The sequence below is a fragment of the Cotesia typhae genome, unplaced genomic scaffold, assembly GCF_013202065.1.
Source record: "Cotesia typhae breed Kobodo isofemale line unplaced genomic scaffold, CoteBio_Ctyphae scaffold_45, whole genome shotgun sequence".
NCBI lineage: Eukaryota > Metazoa > Arthropoda > Insecta > Hymenoptera > Braconidae > Cotesia > Cotesia typhae.
In genome coordinates, this window is record NW_027423777.1 from 1150163 (window position 1) to 1177733 (window position 27571).

Genomic DNA, 27571 nt, shown 5'->3' on the forward strand with positions numbered 1-27571 from the left:
AAGTTGAGAAAATGCAAGAGCAGATACGCCCATTTGGAATTCAGTCATCCCAAAAACATAAAGCGTAAGAAGAGTTTCCGTCGACCAAATACGAACATGTGGCTGTGCTTTACGATGTCTTCCAGCTCGTTGTCCCGAAGCGACAAGTTCCCTGCTCGGATGAATCTCCATGCAAGTAATATCTTCCGTATGACCAATATAATGTCGCTGTGTATTTTCTTCTCGATCAAACAGGACAGCAACTGCTGCGACGTAGTATAATAGCTCTCCGCTTGGCAAAACCCACAAATTTCTCCGAGTGTCAGTGCCTCGGTAGCCGTACACCCACTCGAGTTGGAGTTTCTTGTCCGGCGGCGAATTGTCAACTAGTGGCAAATGTGATGGGGGATAGAACGATCTTCTTAGTCCTCTTATTGTGACACGAGCTGGTTCTTCTCTCAGTACTTCGACGACACTATAATCTTCAATAAAAGGTAAATTTGTTTATTTATTTAAAAAAATTTTTAAGTTAAATCGAATCAAATTATAAAGCATTTCTTACCATTAACCCTTACAACTTCAGAATCAGCAGCATAGAGCGCACGTGGACGACTTTTACTACGTGCTCGTCGTTGTCTAACAACTTCTTCACTAGCTCCGGTCATTTGTAATGTTGGCGGTCCACGTGATCGCGATCTGCGAGCTGGAGATGAAGTAACCATTGATCCACCGCTGATACCCATCGATGCACCAGTTCCCAGGTAAAATGTGTCCACATCGGCAAATTCATTTCTTAATTGTGAAAAGCTGCGGACCTAAAAATTTTTGTGCAATTATTAGTCATGAGTTCAAGACATTTAATTTTACACAATGAGATTTTTCGGTTAAATTAAATAGAGCAAAATGCTAGCTTGACTTTTAAGAAATATATAGATATTTTGTTTTAATGCCAAGGCCAAGTAGCCGAATAGCAATTCATAGAATACAATACTAAGTATAGCGGATTATGAATAAGCTTATAATATGATATGACACATTAATAATAAGTGCAAGATAAGCTGACATAATCCTCAATATTTTTTAACTACTTAATTTTATTGATAATAAATCGATGAATAGTTCACGTAAATAGCAAAGTTTACCTAATTCTACTAGCTCACAAAAGTCGCAGGATAGATAATCCAACTACTTCTATTATAGATAATCAGCCTAGTTTTTGTCGATAAGGAATTATGTGCTCATTACGTTTTAAATTAGAGATAATGCAAATAATTTAATTTAAAGAGTGTTGCAATTGTTAGTCATTTAAAATTGCAGAAGGCGCGCAGTAGCCTGTCGGATCCGACCCTTGCTTTCCAAAATGCATCGGACCGGGTTCGAGTCCGGTATACACCAATGAATATTTTCAATATTTAAGGGGTGATATCCACTTATAATTTAAAAAAAATCGAAATTTTGTTTTTGCATATTTTGAATGTATATATATTCGAGAATATTGTCTGTAAACTTCAAAGTAATCTGGTAAATAGTTTCGGAGTAATGAGCGTATTTGTAAAGACGTCTCCGAGTGTTTGAAAGTAGGCGGAACCGTAACATTAAATAGTAGTCAAAACTTTAAATGCGTTTTTCTCAAAACGATGTTTTCAAAGTCGGTGAGGAATATTTCTCCGAAACGGCTTGACCGATTGACTTGAAATTTTCACAGGATCTTCTTAGATACTTTTGTCAGGTAATGATCGAAGGAATAAAGTTTCTGACAAAAATTTCGACTTTTTTAAGTCACTTTAAAGTGTAAATTTTCGTGCAAAAAAAGATTTTTTTTTGTTGGGAAGCCGCCTTTTTGTCTAAAATCAAAATTTTGACTATTTCTTCGATCATTACCTGTATTTATCTATCCTAAAAGTAATCTTTTTGGTTTTTTTTATTTCAAATAATTTGGATCAGAGATATCTTCCTCACCGCCAGACACCTTTTTGTGGAGGACCTTCAGGAGATCTTCTACAGGAACGACGGAACCCAATATTTTTATTAATAAAAAAATCATTATAATAAAAAATTATTAGAATACGTTAAATTCGCTGAATGTTCATATATTTTATGTATATATTCAATTAGAAGCCTCTTCAGAAAAAATTAACAAAAAAACACATTTTTTCGAACTTACAAGTGGATATAACCCCTTAATTAATGATGTAAATAAATAATCTATTAATTAAAATCCAATAATATTATATGATACGAAAATAAATCTTACTTTACAAATAGTAAGCAATTAAATTTGCTATTATATTAACTAGTTAATTGGTTAATCGGTTTACTGGTTATCTGATTTATTCTTCTAATTGGCTATAAATTTTAACCGATTAGTTCAGATTAGCTAGTTGGCTGATAAACTAATTAATCAGGTTGAACTTTATAGACGACTTAGTGGATCAAATTTTAAAGCGCTAACAATAATAGCAATTAAATATGGAAACAAAAAAAAAAGAATTCATCACATATTCTGGCTCCTATGTAAAATTTAAACTCTGACACAAATATGAATTTTTACTTAAAATTAAATTTCCATTAAATAAAAAATCAATGTTTCAATATTGATTTCGTCTTTTATAAAAAAATTTCTTATTACCGTATAAAAAAACGTAAAAAACTTCAATTAAAATAAAATACCCCTACCAATAAATGACTTGAAAAAACAACTGCAAGTTTTCAATCGACTGGCCAGAAATTGACCAATTTGTAATTCATATTTATGACCTAAAAGCTAGATGAAGCTTTGACCTTTTTATCTTTCTTCTCTTCTATTTTTTCATTAGTATACCAGAGTACTATCAGAGTATTTACATCTCGAATAATCGACCTAATATTTACATGATCCATTACAGCCAAAAATATTAAAAATTCATTATCATTTTATTACTAATATATAACTATCAAAAAGTGCATCACGTAAGAGTATAATATACCTGTTCAATAAATAAAAAAATATTAACGAACTACCCACTCAAAGAATGTTTCGTTCTCATTATGTGATCGTTTCATACGCCAGGTAACAAAAAGAAATTCACCCTCCTTAGATTATCAGACACTGAAATCTAATAACTAATACTAATATCAAAAGGTGATTTCATAAAGATCTAGATAAATGTGAAAAGAAACTCATTACAAATTAATAGCTTTTTGATAGAATTATAATAACATATCACAATAATAACAATGATTTATATTAAAAACACGCATTATGTGAACGACAATAATGAGTTTTATAATATTCTACACAGTAATAATGTAGGTAATAACAATATAACGATAAGGATTGCTAATATAATAAGTTATAGTTGGCTAAATCCTACAATTGCGCTGATTAGATTACTCGGGTTTTGTCAGGCCGCGACCTTATTCCATCTAGTTTCATTCTCGTTCAGGTATAAACGAGTAAAGTAGTCGACCCCGATTGAGAGTCTTGCTCGTCACGCCTCGGTTTTGCTTTTCACTCTATTCCATCCGTATATTGATATACATATACATATACGTATACGTATTTCTATTCCACCTCTAAACGTTAAACCAAGGGCCACATGCATATTTATGAATAACATTATTCAAACTGTTTTTGTATAAGGACGATGCCGTTGCCGCGTCTTCTTTCATTTGCATAAATAACTGATAAACTTTCGCCAAGTCAACTATTAAATTATTTCAGAAGGAAAAATATAATTAAACATAATTTATTATTATTTTTTATTCTTTTTGATACTTGTGTATTAGTTTGATTTATAAAACTAATGTATGAGTAATAAAAATCAATGCATTTAAATATTTTGCATTTTTTTTTTTTTTCATTAAATATCACGTCTTTGAACCAGAACAAATATCAAAGAAGATAAAAAACTTAATTATCCTATCAACGATAAAAATGCGCATTTTCTATTGATTTTTTTTTTTTTGTATTAAAGTCATTTTTAGTAGATTTCATAAAAATCTATCTATTACATTTGTTTTCATGACAGAAATTTTGAAAAATTTGGTAAATATTTACAAGTAGGGTCCACCATTTTAATTTTAATTTTTTTGAAAATTTTGATACATTTTTTTTGTTTAAGTACTTGAACAATTAAAAAAAAAAAAAGTTGATAATCACAATTTTAAAAAATTTTCGAAAAAATTTACAAATTTTTTAGAAAATTGTGATATTCAATTTTTTTTTTTAATTTTTCGTTTTTTTCCGTGTACTTTTCAGAAAAAATATATAAAAAAAAATGCTGTAATTTCTAAACTAATTATCCGATTCAGCTCAAATTAAAACTTGACCTTCGTAACCGTGCATAGAATAAGTGTGTTGAGTTTCATTAAGCAAATATTGTACAACCTAATGGTTATTGTATTGACCATTGATGAAGGCAGATGGCGTCGCAGTAGAAGTTTCTCGCATGTGCTTATGCATAGGGTAGTTTCAATATATAAGAATTGACAACAAGAGCTCTTAAGGCGGTCCAACAAGTCATGGTTGGAAACCTGTAAAGGCTCGACGATGCGATTGACGTCTTCAATTACGAGTAACTGCAGTACTCTAACGAATTGAACTCAACAGCCTCGGGGAGATGGGCCCTTGCTGGGGAAGAAGTAGTGCAACTTCCATACCGTTAAGGGGTGTGCTTTGATAGGCTTTACAGTGATGTATCGCCGTCAACACATGAGTAATTACCATCTCGTTCCTCGTCCCGTGAGGAATCCTTTTGTCATTTTGGAAAATTCAAGAGTGTACGCCTCATAACGCTCATTTATTTTTTAAGAAAAAAAAAATTGTGGAATTGATTAAAAAAAAAAAAAGATAATCAAGCAATTTCTTACGGAGTATTTTTTATTTTTTTTAAATTATTGGTGCTCGTTTTTCTCGTCATATCGCGTGCCTAATGCCAAAAGGGCGCATAATTTTTTTTTTGGTGTCAATCGTTTTGTAAACATGCTTTTAGGATAAAAACGAAAAAAAAATTTCCAAAGCCAAAAGGGCGTATAATTTTTAATTTCCCGCTAAGAAAATGAAAAATTTTCTAAAATCGGGAAGTTATTGGTTTTACTCCGTTTTTCGATAATAAAGTTTTCATCAGATCTATATTCAGTTCAAAAAAATTTTTTGATGAAGATGATGAAAAATTAAAGTTACTACCATCGAAAATGTTGAATTTTAAAAAATTTTTTTTCATACAAATCTTCTCCGGACAATTTTAAAAACTATTTTTCAAAATTTTGAAAAATCTGGATTTTTTTTTATACGCCCTTTTGGCTTTAAATCGATAATGTCCTAAAGCCAAAAGGCCGTATATCCTAAGATACGCCCTTTTGGCGTTAGGCATGCGATATGTACACACAGTCTAAAAAAATCTAGCTTGATTAAGTGGCGCCATAGTTTTCATATGAGAGAAATGAGAAAAGTTCGTTTGTTTTTTTACATGTGTATCATAGTGACTTTTAATAAAAATTCGGAGAGATTACGATTCGTACATGGAAAGAAAATTGAAGGAATGTTTACTATTTCACTATTTCACTATCATAATTTTTATTAAATTAAATAGTAACGGTGGACTATACATCGCATTTAGTAATTTCTACGATGTACTATTGTAAATTTTATCCAACAAACAAGCAAGAAACTTAAAAAGTCGAATAATATAGAGCAAATTATACAATATGTGTTTGTAAACTTTACAATTCAACTATTGTAAAAATTGACACTCGTTTTTTTTTAAAAGAAATTTTAGGGAGGGAGGGAGTTAGGAAGGTGAACTAATTGGTACTTATAGAGTAACCGAAATAAGAAATCGAAATTTTCGTCCTCTCCGGGAATCGAACCCAGAACTCTCTGTTGACAGCCAGAGACTCTCTCTCTCTCTCTCTCTCTCTCTCTCTCTCTCTCTCTCTCTCTCTCTCTCTCTCTCTCTCTCTCTCTCTCTCTCTCTCTCTACGCTATCCGAGGTAAACTAGTACTCATGTCCTTTACCATTTACATAAACTTGGGGTCTAGCCTGTGCACGGCCATCACTCACAATAATTGAAAAACATTAAAATTCATCTATTGTAAAATTTGTAATAGTTCTATTGGAAAAGTACAGAGGCAGCTCTGGAAATTTTAATCTCTTACTTTTTACAATAGTAAGTTGTAAAATTTCATAAATTTTTTTCTAAAATATTTGAAAATTTGTAGTAATAAAAGTATAGTCCAGCTTTACAATAGTTGTATCGTAAATTTTCCCATAAATTTTTTTCCGTGTAGGTTATTATTTATTATTCTTACAATAAGCATTGAAAATAATTTTCACTTACTACTTCGTATATAAATTTACGATTTTCCGAAATTTCCACTTAGTATTATATTTTAAATTTTTAATTAAAAACTCTTTAATTTTGTGCTAATGCAATGTAAGTTTTTATTGATTGTGAATACTTTTAAAAAATGTATACTTCTGCGTTAAATAACGTTTATAGTCTGTAAAATTAAAACGGAGGAATATTTTCGGAAGATATCCCGTGTAAAAAAAAATTGTCCCAAGCTTGGGACATCCACACGTGACACAATTTGGGACATCTTAGAAATAAACAGAAATTTTAAAATAGTGCATTTAAGTAATTTTTCATCAATTTTACGTATTTTTTGGAAAATTTTCAGAATAATTCTTCAATTTTACGACAATTTTACTACAATTTTAAACGTTTATTAAATGATTTAAGAAAAAAAAATTTATTTTTGCACATCTGTAAATTTGTCTAGAAATTGATGGATAAAATATTTATTGACCATTTTTAGGACAATGTAAGGACAATTTTATGACATTTTTGTTTTTTAAATGATTTTAAGACAATTGTTTTTTGCACGGTTGTAGATAAATTCTAAAAATATTTTAAGAATGTCCCAAAAATGTCCTAAAAATTTTCATTCATTAATCTTACGATAAATATATAGCCGTGCAAAAATAAATTGTCTTTCTTAAAATCATTTGAAAAACGTTTAAAGTTGTCTTAAAAATATTTTTAAAAAGTTCTAAAAATATTTTTGAAATGTCCCAAAAATGTCCTAAAATTGTCCCAAAATTGTACTTAAACTGTCCCAAAAATGGTCAATAAATGTTTTATCCATCAATTTCTAGACAAATCTACAGCTGTGCAAAAATAAATTATTTTTTATTTAATCATTTAATTAACGTTTAAAATTGTAGTAAAATTGTCATAAAATTGAAGTATTCCGAAAATTTTCAAAAATATACGTAAAATTGACGACAAATTACTTAAATGCACTATTTTAAAATTTCTGGTTATTTCTAAGATGTCCCAAAATTGTCCCAAATTGTGTCACGTTTGGATGTCCCAAGCTTGGGACATTTTTGGGACAATTTTTTTTACACGGGATACAAAAGTTTAAAATCTAAAAGTTGGAAAAAAAATTTTTTTTCATAAGATTCATTCAAAAAAAAAAATTCTTTGAAAAAAAAATTTTTTTTAAATTAATCGTATTCATACTAAAAAAAAAACTTGTAATATTTAGAATAATCAATGCATACTTAAATTGAAAAGATATATTAAAGTTGTTTAATCCACAATCTAGAATCTAAAATCTAGGATCTGATATCTTATATCAAGAAGAAAAAGTAGTCTGGCTGACTAATTACGTATTTACACTACTTTGGATGTTATGTCTCCATTAGAAACACCTTTTTGTAATAGACGATCTAGCACACATTGTCCTTCGATTTAGTTCTACATTCACACGTACATCCATACACATTAATTACAATTACATTCACACAATAAGATGGAAATTAAACTGACCTCTTGTCCCGAGACTGTAAACATTCTCTTGGCCCCGTTCATTTTTAACACCTGGCCTAAGTCTTCAAGGACTTCTTCGAAGGGTTGTGATGTCCGCAAGTTCAACAACACACGACACTAACACAGTTTTATTAATTAGTATAGGTGTAAATATTGTCAAATTATTTTGTTAAGGTAATACAACTGTAAAGGTACACAGATTAATAAATTAACTTGATTCAGGAAAAAAAATCTTGAATCAAGTCAACTTTTTTATCAGTGTAAGATTTTAATTAAAAATATACGTAAAAAAATTTTCATCAAATTTAAAACAAACACTTGTGTTGATAATTTCATTTACACGGCGAAAAAAACTTAGGGATTTTTCCTATTTTTGCAAAAGAAAAATTCCTATGTTGATAAAGGAATTTTTCCAATGGTAACAAGGGAATTTTTTCTTTATTAACATGATAGAAATATCCATGTGACATAGGAAAATAGATATTTATGTCATAAGGCCGTAAAGTGGCGGTTTTCTGACAGCGACGATATTTCGATATGAGCTTAAGGTTTGTGACGGGAAGGTTCGAAACGGGCGTAATTTTAACGGAAATTTACGCTCGTTTTCAAACATTCGCGTCACAAACATTAAAGCGAATATCGAAAAAAAGTCGTTGTCAAAATTGCCACTAAACGGCCGAATGACATACAATATTTTTTGTTATTATCGCTCCATAAGTTTAACTTTTGAGGGATAGGAGGCAAACAATGAGATATTTAAATTTTATGAAGTTTCACAAGGGCAACAAAACTTAATTTTATATTAATTATCTTTTTATTGATATTTATTTATGGCGTGGTTGTTATTTGATTAATATTAGGTCCGCTTCATAATAAACTGCCAGTAGAGAAATAATTAGCGCCACTCAATAGTAACTGTTTAAAATTTACTTAAAATCATTGATCGGTACACTAGAATGTGACTTTTTTTTTACCATCTCTCAATTTCGTCTGGGTGTACTCGAAAAGTTTGTAAAAAAAAGGAGGGGGTAAAACTTCACGGCCTAGGCCGTGAAAAAAAGACGGTATGGTAGAGTCTCTAGAAAAGAGTCCCTTTACGGACGCCTCCCAGCGCTCAAAAATTGAACTTTTAAAGCGAGTATAACAAAAATTCATTTATCACTAAAATTTATGTAACTTAATTTAAAAATTACAAATTTACATAATACTTTTCTCATTCGAGCAATTTCAGATAATTTAAAATTAAAGCAGTAAAATACAGTCGGTTTGTGATAAAAAAAATTCGAGGAAATTTTTTTTTTCAAATTTTGCTTTACATTTCAAAAAAATTAAAAATCCAGCAAAGTATGGACGGTGTGGCTTAATGAATATGGGACATTCAACGTCAAATCATCCACTTTTGACCCTGACCCCTTTTGATTTGGCTGAAAGTCTTTCCTCCTTTTCTACCCTATCAAAAACGTCTCTCATAATTTTTTCAAATTTTTGTACTGAACCAAAAAAAAGTTATGAATTTTTCAACAAAACCGTTTTTTTATTTTTAAATTGCCATAACTCTTCCAAAAATGGACTTATAGGGGCGTTTTTTTTTTTTTTTTCAAATTTTTTTATTAAATGTTTTTTTTGGGAAAACATAGAAAAAAATTATTCAAACTTATCTTCATCGTTATTTTTTAGATTTTGCGAAAAAAACTCTGAATTTCTCGATGATAACCATTTTTAATTTCTTTGATTAACTTTGACATTTTCTATAAATATCCTGAAAATTTCAGAATGGTGTTTTTACGATTTTTATTTTTTTTCAATTGAAAAAAAAAATTTTTTTTATTTAGTTTTATTTCTCATAACACCAGTCCAAAAATTTCCGGGAATCCTCAAAAAACAAGAAAAAAGTATAGAACCAAAAGTTGAACATATTAATCATCGAGAAAATTAATTTTTTCAATAACAAAGAAAATTAAAGAACAATTGTTTTTTTATTTATTGCTTAATAAATGGTGGGCATTGAAATAAATAATTCTCCGATACTGAGTTATATGTGTTATTTTAATGTGTTAAAAAAAATCAATCAACACACTAAAATGTTGAAAATTTTACAAAATGAAAATTTTTTTACTTATAACTAAATATTCATTAATATAATTAATGTTAGAGATAAGTATCTAATAATAATAAAGTTACCTGAACCGTATGGTCGAGATTGTTGACGATGCGAATCACTCGGCCAGATGAAGGTTTTCCACCGCCTGGGGGAGGCGCTTCTTCAGTGATAGAGGCTTTTCTGCTAAGACTCGCTACCGCGGGGGGTCGACTTTGCCATCCACCTCCTGCACCGCCTCTACTACCAGCACCTGGTGCAGTGTACCACGTATTGCCCTTTTTCCCGTAGCTCGCCGGCTGGGATAAATAAATAATTATTTTTTATTAATTTAATGAATACACATATGAACATATCGCTTGTCATTAATTGCTTGGTAGAAAAAATACTTAAATATTCTCACTTTCAGATATTATATACAAAAAAAAATGCTGATAAAATTGAATAATTAAATTTATAATTTAAAAAACTATCATCTTCCCCCTGTTTGATTATTATAATGCAATAATCATTTATTTTTCCGTAAAAAATATGAAAAATTGTTGAGGCCACTGGCCACCCCTGAAATTTCTCGCTATTTTTAAGATTGCATCATTCGAAAATTTACTAATTAGTTGATTTTTTTATATTTTCAAGCTCTTACATCTGATAATATTAACACAAAGAAAAAAAAATGTTTTTGAATCAAGCATATAATTTTGAAGAAGTTAATCTTCTTGATTTAAGTAGAAAAATTTTTGAACTAATAAAATTTTCTTGATTTAAGGCAATTTTAATTGATTCAAAAATTTCTCGTCTTGATTCAAGACTATTACTTTCTTCAAAATTATTTTCTTGGTTCAAAAATTTTTCTCTCGAATCAAGTTAATTTTTTTTTTTAGTGCAACATTCTTCTAGAATTTTCAAACTACAATATTTTTTAAATGCATCGTTCGATTGTAATTTTCATGACGGCTTTCGATGCAATTTTAAAGTTATTTAAAAAAGAACTTGAAAAAAATTTTTTCAATATGTTTAAAAATTTTAAAAATTTTTAAAATTTAAAAAGGCTCGATCAATTGACTTTGAAATCTTATCAGATTTAAATCTCAATAAACCTTTTAAAATGCCGTATTGCGCATCTCAATTGGTTGATACGTTTTCTCAAGCATCATACGAAAAAATTTCATTTAGTCACACACGAGAATAATTCGCATAATGTTCCCTGGTGGAAAAAATTTATACGAAAAAATACATGCAAGTACATAAAGAATATTTCATGTACATTTCTAGCAAAAATACATGTAAATTATATACTTTATTTGTTTATTTATTTATTGAATTTAAATGCCAAGGCATAAAATCAAATAGCAAGAAGTAAAATACATAGAATTATGTTTTACACAAGTAATAAAATTAAGATTAGTAATATTTGCTTAAGTATAAAAATTTGGTATTATTTATGAATAATATACTTTAAATTTGGGTATAGCTTAACTAAATGTAATAATTAAGTACATTCAGAAAGAGTAGCATGTCTACAATTTTAAATATCTTAACATATACATTTTTACACTTTACCAGTATTTCACAGTAATTTAAATAAAAATCTAGCTAATCTAAACTTAAAAGAAAATCGAATAGCTTCGATTTAAATGATTCTAAGCTAAGAAAATTTGGAATTTCAGGTGGCAAATCTTACCTGAACCTGATAGCCGAAACAACAAACGAATATTTATAAATGGTACTCGAGTATTTAAGAATTTTGAACATGACGTTATTTTTTGCTGTTAATCTGTCTGATCATCTAATTTCTGGGTCTCTATCAACACGGAAAAAACAACTGTGTAAAATTTACCGAAAATAATCTTCAAAATTTCCACGGTATATATTCTTTAAAATTTACAGAAAAAATATGTAATTATTACGTGTTAGTTTACGTGAAGACTACGTATTTTTTTGTAAAATTTACAGATAAATTCTATGAAATCTCCCTGATTTAAAAAAAAGTATTGAGACAAAGAAAAAAGTATTGGATTTCTAGTCAATCCGATACTTTTTAATACTTTTTTCTTTGTCTCAATACTTTTTTTTGTTTAGGGCTATAAGAATATTATGTGATTGTTGCAGAGTAACTTCTTGAATTAAAATTATGTTTGATTATTGATTAAAAATCTAAATAATAATCTGTTAATAGTAAATTAAAAATTTTTATCATATGTGAACAAATTTTTTTTTACTGATCATAAAAAAATAATTTGTCTTGAAGTATACACTGTAAAAAATCAGAAAAATTAAAATTTTTGAAAAAATTCTAAACCGTGATATAATTTAGTTTGCAATGATGCTGACTCAAGAAATGCTTTTTAATTCATTACAATAAATTTCCAGCAATAATAACAGAAAAAGTTATATTATAATTATAGATTCAATTTATTAAATTTACAGATTTATAATAACAGAATTTACCTCGTAAAAATAACATAGTAAGTTCTGTAAATATTACATGAGTCGACTTATAGATAGAATTTTGTAAATTTTACAAACTTTTCTATAAATTTTACAATATATTTTTTCCGTGAACGAATAGACTTTTCAGAAATTTAGGTTCACGTGTAGATAATAATTTGTAGAATAAGCAACCTAAATAATACAACCTGCGCGACTTTACAGTTAACCAATTTAATTGACGTCGAAATGGTGCAATATGTTCATCCCGTCTTAAATTATAAATAAATTGAATAGTACCATTTACAAGAAGCTAAAGTTTACAATCAAATTATATATACATATGGATGTAAATTTTTTACATGTTTACCTTTATAATTTTTAAAATTTTGCTGCAATAAAACTGAAAGATTTAATTTAAACAATTTCAACGGCGAAGAAAATAACATTAACTTCTAGTAAAAGTAGAACTTAAAGGGGAGAAAAATGTACATTGATACGCATTATACTACGATAACACTCCGCTTTTCCTCACTCTCCCTTATATTAAAATAGAAAGGTTATTAAAAAATTATAATCTGTCATTATTGTGACCTATTTATTCATAGACTTAGCTTTGGATACTTTGTTCTTTTTAAAAATTCTATTTTACTGGAATATTTTTTCAATTAGTTAATTCTTGACGATATTTATAGTGAAAATTTAAATTTATACCCCAAAGCTCGTATCCCAATCCGCTTGTTTGCAACCACAATGTCCTTAATATAAATTTTACTTTATCCAAGATAAATTTTTTCTTTCTAAATATTTTTTTAAGTCAAACAAATTTATTTTCGAGCCAAGAATTTTTTTTTCTTTGTGCTTTTGAATTAAAGAAATATTATTTTTGTAAATTTCAATTTTATAAACATCAAAAATTGAAAATATATTTTTGTGAAGATAATGCATGATAAATGTTTTTTTATTTGAATAATAAAACTATAAATTATAATCACTAATACTGAATGATTTTTTTCTTCTCGTTAAATTTTCTTAAAAAAAAAAAAAAAAAAAAATCTTAAAATAAAAAAAAGCACCTGGAGCATATCGGCCGGCAGCGAAATGACCTCAAAAGAGTCGCTCATCAACACAACAAAACTATCACACCCGTTCCAGCAGGATGTGCTTTGGGTCGCGTTGCTAAATCTTCTAAAATTGCTCTCAAAATCAACCACAGAATCTTCTTCCGTCGACTCGGGCGTTTCCGGCTCGCGGCCAAAGTCCGAACGGTACGAACAGCTTGGCGACTCAATGGTGAATAATTTATAAAATTTTATTTAAAAATACAAATTTTGATACATCCGTCCACAATCACTTTGATTAAAATAAATAAATCAATCACATCAAGGAATCACTAGCCGGTTCACTTTACAAAATCATCGGTCACATTCTTGACCGAGTTGTCTGACTGAATGAAGACCACGATCACTTGACTCGATCTGATGGTCAATCACGGTTAAATTTTCGCCATAAAAAAATCACCAAAAAATTTAACAGCCCGTAAATTTCTTTATAAATTATCACTTGGATTGAAACTCAACTTGTAAATAAAAACCGAGTAAAATAAAGTAAAATAATGGAGTAATATTTGGACACGCAACGACCTGTTTTCAGATTTGTTGGTCACGAGGGCAAGACTAAGTGGCTAGCGACAGAAAAGTCGAGCTGTAGACTGTTGGATGCTCAATTGAGAACTGATGTAGTTGCTGGTCAGCTAGCTGGTGGTCACTTGTAACTTGTTCTAGTTAGTAGGTTAAGAGAAAGCGTGCCAGCAGCACTCAAGTTTGCTCTGGTCTGCTACCCTACCTTCAGGTTATCAGGATACATACATACATATAATATATACTGGGCCCTGCTCGACTTGAGCCACCTTACACTTTACACCCTACTGGACTCGGCCCCTGCTACGATAGACCACGCCAAGGCCACTACCCACTACGGAATGACTTATGTATATTCTACATGTATATGTATACCACATCCCTACATGGGGGAGTGGAACGAGGGGTTGGGGTGTTAAAAGGATCACGAGTATGTTGAATACCCAAATAGGGGTACTGACGTTTGCTACTCTTTGGTAGAACGAAAATTAACCCAGACATTTATTTATTTATTATTCATTAATTATTATTTTTCTCAGGAAATTATATTCGTTCTTGTTCTCGATATTTTAATAGAGGGAAATTGTTTTTGTATTTTTTATGTATAATTATTTATTCTGCTGATGGTTTTGGGATTAATTATTGGGTCAATTTAATAGGGAAATATTATTTTAGAGACCTAATTCCGGGTTGGATTTAGGTGAAAGTAGGAGTGATTAAAAAGAAAAAAATCGAGATTGACCTGAATGATCCAAAGAAAATTGGTGATGAATATTAATGAAAAGTAATTGAGGAAGAAATTGGAAAAGGTACATGGAAAACTGAAGTAATGATTTTTTTCCATTTCACCTCAATTACAGAAACATTTTTTTTTTTAATTTTAGCCTTCAAAGTTTTCTACACGACGAAAAAAACATAGGGATTTTTCCTATTTTTGCATAGGAAAAATTCCTATGTTAACATAGAAATTTTTCCAATGTTAACATGGGAATTTTTTCTTTATTAACATGATAGAAATATCCATGTGACATAAGAAAAATTCATTTATCACTTAAATTTATGTAACTTAATTTAATAATTACAAATTTAGATAACAATTTTCTCATTTGAGCAATTTTAAATAATTTAAAAGTAAAACAGTGATATACAGTAGGTTTGTGTTAAAAAAAATTCGAAGAAATTTTCTTCAAATTTTGCTTTACATTTCGAAAAAATTAAAAATCCAGCAGATTATGGACGGTGTGGCTTAAATTGCCATAACTTTTTCAAAAATTGACTTATCGGGACGTTTTTTTCTTCAAAATTTTTTGTATTAAATGTTCTTTTTCGGAAAAAATAGAAAAAAATTATTCGAACCTATCTTCATCGTTATTTTTTAGATTTTCTAAAAAAACTCCGAATTTCTCGATGATAAACATTTTTAATTTCTTTTTTCTTTCTTTCATATGAAACTTTCACATTTTCTACAAATATCCTGAAAATTTCAGAATGCTGTTTTTTCGATTTCTATTTTTTTTCAACTAAGAAAAAAAAAATTTTTTTTTTCCTAAATGAATTTTTTTTGTCACATGGATATTTCTATCATGTTACCATTGGAAAAATTACTATGTTAACATTGGAAAAATTCCTATGTTGACATTGGAAAAATCCTTATGTTTTTTTTCGCCGTGTAGACTTGGAAAAAAATTGAGTTGAATCAAGCAGAAAAATTATTGATTAAAAAATTTCTTTGGTTCCAATTAATTTTACTTAATTTAAAATTTTCCTTTCGAATCAAGGAAATTTTTTTATCATTTTAAGACTCATGTAAAGTGCAAAATTTTCACTGACAAAAATATTGAAATAATAAGTAAAAGTTAGTTTCTGAATTTTCTGAGCTAAAAATTAAGGATACAAAAATCGTAACATTCCAAACTACTTTGAATTTTATTTTTTTTTTCTGAAGGAATTTATTCCAGAAAATTTTTTAAAATTTGCAAAACTTTTTTTTTGGGTTTCCAACAATAATTACCGTAATTGTCGATAAGTGGATACTTATTTCTAGTAAATAATATAGTATGACTATTCGTTACTCATAACAATTTCCATTTACTTAAACTTCAATTGGTCACATTTTACGACCCTTCTCCCAATAACCAGTTACTTTTTTAACAGTGAAAAAACTATTTAGTTAGTTCTAGAAAGCTTTAATCTTAAATATCATAAAATTTGTAAAAAATAAATGTATTATTATGTTTTAACTTGTTGAGTAAAATCAATTTCTAAAATCCGAGATTTCCTGATTTTTATTTTTGATTAAATAATAAAAAGTGGGGTAGGGGCTCCAAATATTGACCAGTTTAAATCTAATTAACATAAATACAGTATTCGTAAATTTATTGGAAGAATTTATGACTTGAAATTGGATAATTTACAACACCAATTATTGACCATTAGTATTATTTCAATTATCAACAAGGTTTTTTTTTTTAAAAATGATTGAAAATTAGTCTTTGATACTGAATTATTTTGATAAATACTTATTGTTTTGACAAATATTTATTGCTGTTGAAGTAATTAATTTTATATAAATTTGACATTTGTCCACTAACTCTTTTTTTTTATTATCACAACTGCGTATATTTATGTGTATGCGCAAATTTTAATTTCAAGTATAATTCAAAATTGATAATTACATACAGAATATAGAATTAAATCACTAGATTTTTTAAAATCAATTAGTACTAGAATTCAAATATGCGCGCGCAATATTTTGCATATATTTTCATACTTATGATATATTTGACCAATCACGTTACGAATAGTTTGCTTACATGATATATTTTCATATTTCTTTCATCTAAATTATAAGAGTTGACTAAAATTTGAATTTGCGCACGCAAGCGCGCGCCTCATATTTATTGTCATGATATATTTATGTGTAATTTATGTATATTATATTTCCTTTCAACCAATCAGAATGAGAATAGTTATTTTCAACCAATCATATCACGAATAAATTGGTTTCACATACATTTCATCTCTATTTTAATATTAGGATGCTACCTCATCAACATTTGGTTTCTTTTTCGTATTAATAAAATTTGTAAAAAAATATTCAACAATTGAAATTTATTAAAAGTTTAAGTCACACCTTATTAAAATAATGCTCGTGCAAATAAAATCAATTGGATCCACCTTAATCCGGAAACGTCGAAGCAATACTAACAAGACCTTGGACCTTGAATTGAACATTCAAAGTTTCCACTAAATGAAATTGATTCGAAAGAAATAAATTTACTAGAGCTCATTTGAACATTTCTTAAACACTATGTAACATTATAAACATTTATAATCGACATATGTTTCAAAACACGCATAGTTTGAAGGCTCCAGACAAAGGCAAATTGCCAAGAATTTTATGGCCAGTCTCTTGTACTTTTTTCCTAACCCTGAGATTTGTTATGTGACCATGAGAAATCGATCGTTCTCTTTCTCTTTAAAATAATATGAATGCATGTGGACGAAGAAATTTTTTTTATAAAATAATTAGCTGACATTCTTCGTGTATTGATTTATTATTAATTAACAATTTAATGCAAATGAAAAGATTAAACTTCATTTAATATATTCAATTGCAACATATTTGTATAATACACATATCTAAATGTTTACTTGAATGTTTTCTGTGTATGATAATAGATAAGTGGATTAACACAGGGTGAAGGTCAAAACCACCCTACCCTTACTTCTCTTGACCCCTTCTACTTCACAATGTATACATTGGATTCGATTTTAAATGATTACTGATTATCTTTCAATTCAATCCCTTGCTACATCTTCAGACCTTCAATTTGCAAACATGAAATTTATGAAATTAAAAGTTGCACGATTGTCTAAATCACTACTGAAGACAACTGAATTTTTCAACGAAAAATTAGCACAAAATTTTAAAATTTCAAATTTTGCCGCTTTTTATAAGCCTACTATTATCAGTAACATCACTTAGTGATTTATTGCATTTGTAGATTTATATCTCCGGTAGTTCTAAAGTTAAACATTAATTGATTAAATTTTATAGGAAATAGATAATTTCTTGATCACGGCGAGATTTTTCAATTGAACTCTTCTTACTATTGAATAAATTGGAAATTTTTCAAGATTAATGTGCCGAATGTTTTGCAGTAAAAGTAATTCACACCTTTTGGGGTGTGCAATATTAATTTTATAATAATCTTCATATATATAAGAGACTTTCTATAGATATAGTCACTCATCACGATATCTCTGGAACTATAAGACCTAGAGACTTGAAATTTGGCAGGAATATTCCTTTCGCCGAGTAGAGGTCAGCTAAGAACGGATTTTACAAAATTCCACTCACAAGGGGGGTTGCGGGGGCGTTAACAATGAAAAATTCCCGTTTCTAAACTATAGCTCCTATCGACTTCAAATTTGGTAGGAATCTTTTGTAAGAGAAGTAGAAATAATCTATAAACGAATTTTACGATATCTCACCTCACAGAGGGTTGCGGGAGTGGGTATTAACAATCAAAATTTTTAAATTCCAAGCTATAGCTCCTATAAACTCCAAATTCTCATTTCAAATTTTTTTCTTCGTGTCAATTATTATTCATTTTTGAAAAAAAGCCACGCAAACATTATAATGATTGCACATTGAAAGTTACAATGAATATTAGCTGGAATAATTACATGGATAAAAGGTATATGCTAATTCGATGAAATTTGGATTTTCTGAAAGTCAAAACAATTCTATAATTAAATTTAAAGTTTAGATCCAAAAAGCTAGTAAATTATAAAAATCGTATTTATTAATTAAAATGCAAGCTTTTATTGTTCCCAAAACTGTCGAGTTATTTTAAAAAATTAGTAAAGAATGATTTTACACATTTAAAAGATACATATTTCTTCTTTATCGACAGTTTTTAGAATTAGTTGAGATTTTTGGAGCTTATTTCAACTTTAGTGGCGCTGTTTGTTTTATACACAGCTAGTAAAAAAGAAATTAAAACTCGGAGAAGCAATAATCAATAAAAGAAAAATATCATTGAAGCTATATTTTGATAAATGTTACTTAACAAAATTTTATTTAACGAATTCATGTAGCATTTCGGAAGATATTGTGTTTTTAGTAATTAAATTAACTTTTTAAAAAATTCTCTTTCCGAAAAAATCTTTTAGATTAATTGCACTTGCAATAAAATAAATAAAATACGATGAGTAGACGATCTATGATAATAGTTCATAGTAATGTAATTACAATAACGTGATAATTTTTCTTCAATGAAATTTTGAATCACTAGATTAATAGTTGTTAGCAAGAATTCAGTTAATGAATTAAAATTTGTTTATTAAACAAAAATCAATAGTATTTGAATCGGAAAATGGACTGTGTCCATTCGCGTATGCATTAAGGTATTGAAGCACACACAAAGGACGAGTCCATTCACGGTTCAGTCGTTGACTAGTAAGTAACTAGTAACAACCCCTTCTACTGGGCAGCCGCAAGTTTAATTTACATTTTTCGTAGGGCGGCGTAAATCCCAGTTGCTCGATGTCGCGAAAGCATGCACCAAGGCCAAGGCCATTACACATACTACTTACTGTCCGTTTGTTTCTTTGTATTTTGATTCTACGGTTGGTTGATGATGACGGAGAAAGATATAGAAAACATGTGAAGTATGGCAATAAAAGAATACATTCACATATTTTATCTTACATATTCCTTTACCTATCTACCAATGAATTATTATTATTTTGGTTAGTATTACCATTCTATTAAACAGAGGTTGAAGAAATGAATGCGACACGCAGAAAGTTAACAATGAAATTAAACAGGGACTTAATTGGGTTCACCAACGGTGTTCAACCCCTGACCTTTTAACGCATTTGTCGGTCGTGTACCTACAATTAACTTATTTGTAATTACTTTTTAATTTGTTTAATAATATTCCGATTTCTTTAAATCAATTTTTTTATTTCTTCACCAATTCAGAGTTTTCATTATTTATCATTTATTTTATCAGCACACTATCATGATTATTTATTATTTAATATTAAGTATATTTTTATAATATTTTTTACATGCAAGCATTGTTGGTATAATTTGAAAAATTATAAGCGATAAGCTCGAGAATTAATTGCCGGCTGATAGTGATGATTATTAAAATTAATTACGTGTAATAAAAATTTTTTCAACGTCTTAAGATAATATAAATAGGATACAAACATATATTCGTCAAAATTTACTGATTTTTATCGCCAAAAATGTACAAATTTTTATATCAAATATTAAAAAAAAATTTTACTCCGAAATTCAGTTTTACTTAATATTTTTTTAAATGAAGAACATTTATTCTTACTTCAAGATTTTTGTAATTTTTTCAATATTTAGAAGTTTTTCAATCCAGGATAAAATTTTATCCAATGATAAAATATATCTATATTTCATATATACACTGAAAAAAAAATTAACTTGAATCAAGAGAAAAATTCTTGAGCTAAGAAAATAATTTTGAAGAATTTCATTGTCTTAAATCGAGATAAAAAATTCTTGAATTAAGTCAAATTTACTTAAACCAAGAAAAATTTCTTAGTTTAAGAATTTTTCTACTCAAATCAAGAAGATGAAATTTTTCAAAATTATTTAATTGATTCAAGTAAATTTTATTTTCTGTGTATAAACAATAATAATACTTTTATCCTGGATTGAAACGCTGGATCTTAGTACAATTGTAATTACTGTAACATTTTCATATATATAATTAAGAGAATAAGGAAAAATTTGTTTTCAGCGTATTTATATGATAAACTCAGTTTTCTTACGTAAATTTAGTATCATTAGAAAGGTCTTGACGTGAATTTGTGTTTTTTCAATGTTTTATATGTTTTTTAGCAATAGTTAATTTATTATGATAAATTTTTTGAGTAGTTCTAAATAGATTTGCATTTCGCGATAAACGTCATTTGTTTATTTATTTATTTTGTTTTGTAGTTGTGAATGTGATTATGTGTCAAAAATTAATTTAAATAATTAAGAGACTAAGAAAAATGTAATGGGTATATCGGTATCGTAAATTGGATTTGATATTTTTTCAGCGATAGTTATTTATGATTTAAATAATTAAGTTTTTGAAATAGTTTTAAATAGTTTGTTGGTTCTATAAATTTGTTCTATCACATTTGTCCATTAAATAATTCATGATTGATCCTGTCGTAAGATTATTATTTGTCAAATTTAGGGAAGGCTGGCCTAAAGCGGGTAAGCTAACGAAGAAGACCTAGAAGTTTTAGTTTTTCTTCGACTTACTAACGAATATTATTCTATCTGACATAGTAGTGATCGAACTTCAATATTAGATAGGAATATTGTCTTAATTTGGGCGTAAGAATTTTTTATCAATAAAAAATAAAAACTGTTTAAAAACTCGCTTTGCCCTACCCCTTAGCCCAAAGCGAATAAGCAATACAAATAGATGAATCTAATGATAAAACTAATTTTGATAATAAAATTGTGTATTTAGCTAACATAAAAAAAGATTTTTAGGCGTTGCAATCATTCAAATAATGATCCACTCTTATAATTTAGGTGAAAAATATGAAAATATATGATGTAAGCAAACTATTCGTAACGTGATTGGTTGAATATATCATAAGCATGAAAATATATGCAAACCCTAAATTGAGGCGCGCGCAAATTTGAATTCTAGTTGTAATAATCACGAATGTATTTCCGCTTTTTTCTTATATTGACGTATTACTTGATAATATTGTATGACAAAATAAATATAGAATTGGATCAGAGCAGCACAAGTAGGTACCCACTTTGCCCTACCCGCTTTGCCCTAGTACACGTTTTTTTGCTAAACAATTGTAAAATCAAAAATACAAAGGGAACCGTCCGAACTTGTATCATCCTTTAAAGGCCTGGAAATTAGGCACAAAACCACTCTGGAAACACTCTGGAACCATCATGATTCCATAACGTTTCCAGAATTTTTTCAGACTGATTTCAGAATGATTTGAAAGTCGCAAGGGTTAGAGTTAAATGGTACCAAAATAATATGGTTTTATTAATATTATCATAAGTGTAATAGTGTTCGAATCATCTGATGACATATTCCATTCGTAATTTTAACAAATTTAATTTTAAAAAAAATTATCTTAACTGAGAAAAAAACATTTTGAACCAAGAAAATAATTTTGAAGAGTGTTATGGTTTTGAATCAAGAAGAAAAATGATTGAATTGAGTAAAATTTGAGGCCAAGAAAAATAGCTTTAAGAACTTTTCTACTCGATTCAAAACAATAAAATTCTTCGTAATCATTTTCATGGGTCAAAAAGTTTCTTCTCAAATTAAGGTATTTTTTATAAGTGTAATTTTGTATAACAATGAGCAGGATGACTAAAAAGAATCAATGAAATCATTGATATATTGGTTATTTAATTATTCATTATAAATTTAATTAGTAATTATTATAAATTTTAGATACAATCAATTAACGAACAAAAGTAATCAATACGAAAGAAAGGAATGATGTAATGAAGCAACTTGTTTGACTTAATGCACGTGTTTTAACGAGTAATAAGTCTTATTCGCGCTGTCACAGCAATGCTGACTTGCTGCGGTACTTAATACACATACATACATACATAGATACATACATACAAATCCACATATTGTATAAATGTCTATTTACACGTTACAGCAACTTATTATGTTGCGCCGACGTATGTACATCTGTATAGTGATTTTAAGTCACGCCAACTTTTGTTTCAACATTTGTGATCTTAAAAAACTCTATATCTTCCCATTTTACTTATTTAATACGACATCGTTCACATTATTTTTACGTGGCTACAACTGTAATCTGATATCGTATAATTTATTCCGAATGATCCATCATCCTAATTAAAGAATAAAGAAATTGCTAATTATTATTTTTATTTTTTATAATCAAGAATTATGTAAGGATTAATTACTACTGATGATCTCCTAAGATATACTCAGTGGTTTAGCAACCAAGTAAACTCTAGTTAAAATATTGATTATTTTTATTTTACAATTTACACATTAATTTTATTATTAAAATTTGATCTTCAATATAATGAAATGATTTTCAATTTACCCCCGAAATATTAATTTATGAAATAGAAAAATCTTTTGTTATACTCGTTCGAAAAGTTCTACTTTTGAGCGCTGGATGGCGTCCGTAAAGGGACTCTTTTCTAGAGACTCTACCATACCGTCTTTTTTTCACGGCCTAGGCCGTGAAGTTTACCCCCTCCTTCTTTTACGAACTTTTCGAGTACACCCAGACGAAATTGAGAGATGGTAAAAAAAAAGTCACATTCTAGTGTACCGATCAATGATTTTAAGTTAATTTTAAACAGTTACTATTGAGTGGCGCTAATTATTTCTCTACTGGCAGTTTATTATGAAGCGGACCTAATATTAATCAAATAACAACCACGCCATAAATAAATATCAATAAAAAGATAATTAATATAAAATTAAGTTTTTTTGCCCTAGTGAAACTTCATAAAATTTAAATATCTCATTGTTTGCCTCCTATCTTTCAAAAATTAAACTTATGGAGCGATAATAACAAAAAATATTGTATGTCATTCGGCCGTTTAGTGGCGATTTTGACAACCACTTTTTTTCGATATTCGCTTTAATGTTTGTGACGCGAATGTTTGAAAACGAGCGTAAATTTCCGTTAAAATTACGCCCGTTTCGAACCTTCCCGTCACAAACCTTAAGCTCATATCGAAATATCGTCGCTGTCAGAAAACCGCCACTTCACGACCTTATGACATAAATATCTATTTTCCTTTGTCACATTTCTTTTACTGCTTGATGGGAAAATTTTTTTTATGTTTTGGGCATTTTTTTCGTTTTTTAATACATCCATCACACGGAATAAACGACTTTAATGTAATAATTACAGAAAATAATCTTCAAAATTTCCACAGTATATATTCTTTAAAATTTACAGAAAAAATATGTAATTATTACTTGTGAGTTTACGTGAAAACTACGTATTTTTTTGTAAAATTTACAGATAAATTCTATGAAATCTCCCTGATTAAAAAAAATATTGAGACAAAGAAAAAAGTATTGGATTTCTAGTCAATCCGATCCTTTTCAATATTTTGTTCTTTGTCTCATTACTTTTTTTTATTCAGGGCTATAATAATATTATGTGATCGTTGCAGAGTAACTTCTTGAATTAAAATTATGTTTGATTATTGATTAAAAATGTAAATAATAATCTGTTAATAGTAAATTTATAATTTTTATCATATGTGAACAAATTTTTTTTTACTGATTATAAAAAAATAATTTGTCTTGAAGTACACTGTAAAAAATCAGAAAAATTAAAATTTTTTAAAAAATTCGAAACCGTGATATAAATTAGTTTGCAATGATGCTGACTCAAGTAATGCTTTTTAATTCATTACAATAAATTTCCAGTAATAATAACAGAAAAAGTTATATTATAATTATAGATTCAATTTATTAAATTTACAGATTTATAATAACATAATTTACCACGTAAAAATAACATAATAAGTTCTGTTAATATTACATGAGTCGACTTATCGATAGAATTTTGTAAATTTTACAAACTTTTGATAAATCATTTCTTTGAAAAATTTGATAAAATTTACTGAGTTATGAAACCTCAGCTCTCACGAAAAACAATCAACGACTGACCCTCACAATATTAAAAATAAATATAACAATTCTTAGATATAATCAAACTTGTGTACTAGATACATAGTAAAAACGTCGATTTTCATCGTCCTTAATTTTCTAAAATCATAAAAAAAAATTACGAGTGTAATTTTCCGATTTAATCGCTCTGTCATTTAATGTTACTCAAGTACGATAGAATAAATTTTCATAATTTTACACTCAACGTTTCTTATCTTGAGCGCAGTTTTTAACATTATAATGAGATAAAAAAAAATTACAGTCTAAGTATTTGACATAATTGTAACCTCAATAACACGACACTTTTTTATCATTCTAAGGATGAAGTCCCACAAGTACACTAATGCAACGATAAGCTATTTTAAAAAAATTAATTTTAAACAGAACATAAATTATACTACTCATTAATAATTGATAAATGATATTTGATAGAAAATGTGTTTAATATTAATAATAAAAAATTAATTATTCTAATTTTTCGATTCGTCGAGAAAAGAGTCTCTTCGTGTTACACGAAATGTTAGTACTTTCGTGGTACAAGTGATTAAATGCAAATAAGATGCTTATACAATTGCTATTAAAAAATGTTTGAAAAGTAGAAAGAAAAAAAATGAAATTAAATAACCTGTTAATGTTTTTCGGTATGAGGGGATTTTTATATTAATGATATGTTAGCGTGTTCACATGAACGATTGCATTTTATCGATAGTAAAAGACAAACGGATTTATATAATGGTTTTACAAGTAGGGGCGAAGGGGGTCAATTGAACCAAAAAAAGTTTAGCAATTTTTTACTATTTGAATTAAAACTAAATAATAATTTTTTTTTCTTGGAATGGTAGTTTATTATGTCTACTATCATTATCAATACATAAATTAGTCAATAAACAACGCGAATTTTTAAAAATTATTTAATTTATCCAAACGCGGCGAATGGTTCAATTGACCCCCGCTCGGGGGCAATTGAACCACTGCTTGGGGTCAATTGAACCAATAGTATTTAAAACTCAAACCCGAACTTTTAATAAATAATATATTAATTGTTACTTGCTAATATTACTGTTGCACCGTTTTAATGCATAGATATTATATTAAATAAATTAAAAATCAATTTAAAAATAATTTTCATTATAAATTCAGTTCATAAAATTGTTAGGTTATTTCCCTGAGTTTTTTCACGTAGAGTCAAGATGCGCGCGCATGTCCCATGCTTCTCCGTATGGTTCAATCGTTCCCTGGACTGCTGGTTCAATTGACCCCATATAATTTTATAACAATTAATAGTAAATAATAAATAAATAAACTATTATATCACTATAAACAAAGTTGAGGATTATAAAGTATAACTATATACAACGACTACAATTCAAACTTTATCAATTAATTCAAAAATTGAAATATTATTAAACAATTTGTCACCAGCCGAAAAAAAAGTTTACATGCCTAAAAATTAAAAAATCTCAATTTTTCAAAATTCATTAATCGCAATGATTTTGATCATTTCCGAGTTTAACATATTAATTACGTGAGCTATTTTTCAATCAGTTTAAACTCCTCCCCCCCTTAGATAAGATTTAGTGAGATTTGTCTAGACTCCCCCTCCCCTTACGTGAGATTGACGCTAAAAATATTTTAAATTAAAATTATTTTTATTATTCGGGAGAATAATAAATCATTCAAGTATACTATAGTTAATTTATTTAAATTAAATAAAATTCAAAGCAAAAAAAACATGAACTAAATGATTTTAATAGACATCAAATTTATTTTAGCGGGCAAAATCAACACTCAAAATAATTTTTTTTTAATGTCTGTAATATTTTATATTTTTTGAAGTTGAGGTAAGATTTTCGATTATCAAAGCATGAAAGGTTTTTTCAATTTTTTCGATTTTTTAATTCGAACGGTTCAATTGCCCGGTGGTTCAATTGACCTCTTTCTCCCTACGCAATAAATAATTTTTTTGTTCATTTTTCAGATTCAAGAAAATCTAAAGTTACAGAAGTTTAATTAAAGAAATTATAACTTGTAAGAGCGTCAACAACACGAGACGTAATCAGTTACACAATCGTCTTCAAACAAATTGCGGCAAATAAATTCGATCGATCTCCATTCGGACTCACTCGTTCGATCAATGAAAAGTACAAAAAACCAGTATAGTATCTCGACTTTTAAGTGCACTTAAAATTATATAAAATAATGAGCCCCATAAAAGGCAAACATAAATATTCACAAGTAAATCTAGCAAAATACTGCTTAACGACACCATTTGGAATACAGGTTAACTGAGGGCAAAATTACAGGAGTCTCATTTCATTATATTGACGCTAAGTCTCATGTTAGTTTATGTATATGTGTATTCTATAAAATAAAGGAGGGTGTAACGTAACACGTAAGCGGAGATTTAGAGATTGAATATTCACTTGTGTTGATTTGACAGATTGTCACGCATAGCAATTAGTAACATTATTTATTTTCATGACGAGTGATAAGATATTCTTTTGAACACTGCTATAATGTTAAATATGTCAATGATTAAACTGTCTCAATATTTTATAAGTATAATTTCGATAAATATTTACATTTTTCTTGTGTCCCCACTCTTTTTAACCCTTATCTGTCCTTAGTGTCAAAATGTGTAATATCTCAATCGTTCATTCTTTAATAAAAAAAAAAAAAAAAAAAAAAAAAAAAAAATCGATTTTTTAACTTTTCTGAAGAAATTATGTCTTATTAACTGAACTAAGATTAATTAAAATTAGGTCTTATTAACTGAACTAAGAAAAGCTTTCTTAAACAAAGATTAATTTAAGATTAAGTTATTAAAAATTTATCTCATAGTAACTTTCTTGTTGAAAAAATTTTTTTTTATTTGAAAAAAA

General features: G+C 28.2%; 1 protein-coding gene and 1 long non-coding RNA gene across 3 annotated transcripts in view; one reads left to right on the forward strand and one right to left on the reverse strand.

Moving 5' to 3' along the window:
- Positions 1-27571, reverse strand: part of Dcx-emap (Doublecortin-domain-containing echinoderm-microtubule-associated protein) — a 71815-nt gene that overhangs the window by 24229 nt on the left and 20015 nt on the right. The window contains exons 1-5 of one of the 2 annotated variants that reach the window (XM_074257821.1): positions 13402-13641; positions 9982-10197; positions 7801-7917; positions 542-794; positions 1-461 (exon numbers count right to left, since the gene is read on the reverse strand). In XM_074257821.1, coding sequence (XP_074113922.1) covers positions 1-461; positions 542-794; positions 7801-7917; positions 9982-10197; positions 13402-13449 — 1095 coding nt within the window. In that variant the 5' untranslated portion in view covers positions 13450-13641. Of the gene's footprint in view, positions 462-541; positions 795-7800; positions 7918-9981; positions 10198-13401; positions 13642-27571 lie in introns of those variants that run through there. The other variant, XM_074257820.1, reaches the window with a different exon arrangement.
- LOC141536986 (uncharacterized) lies at positions 333-27339 on the forward strand. The gene is made up of 3 exons (XR_012480830.1): positions 333-473; positions 563-740; positions 26668-27339. It is a non-coding gene; the product is annotated as an uncharacterized LOC141536986 (long non-coding RNA).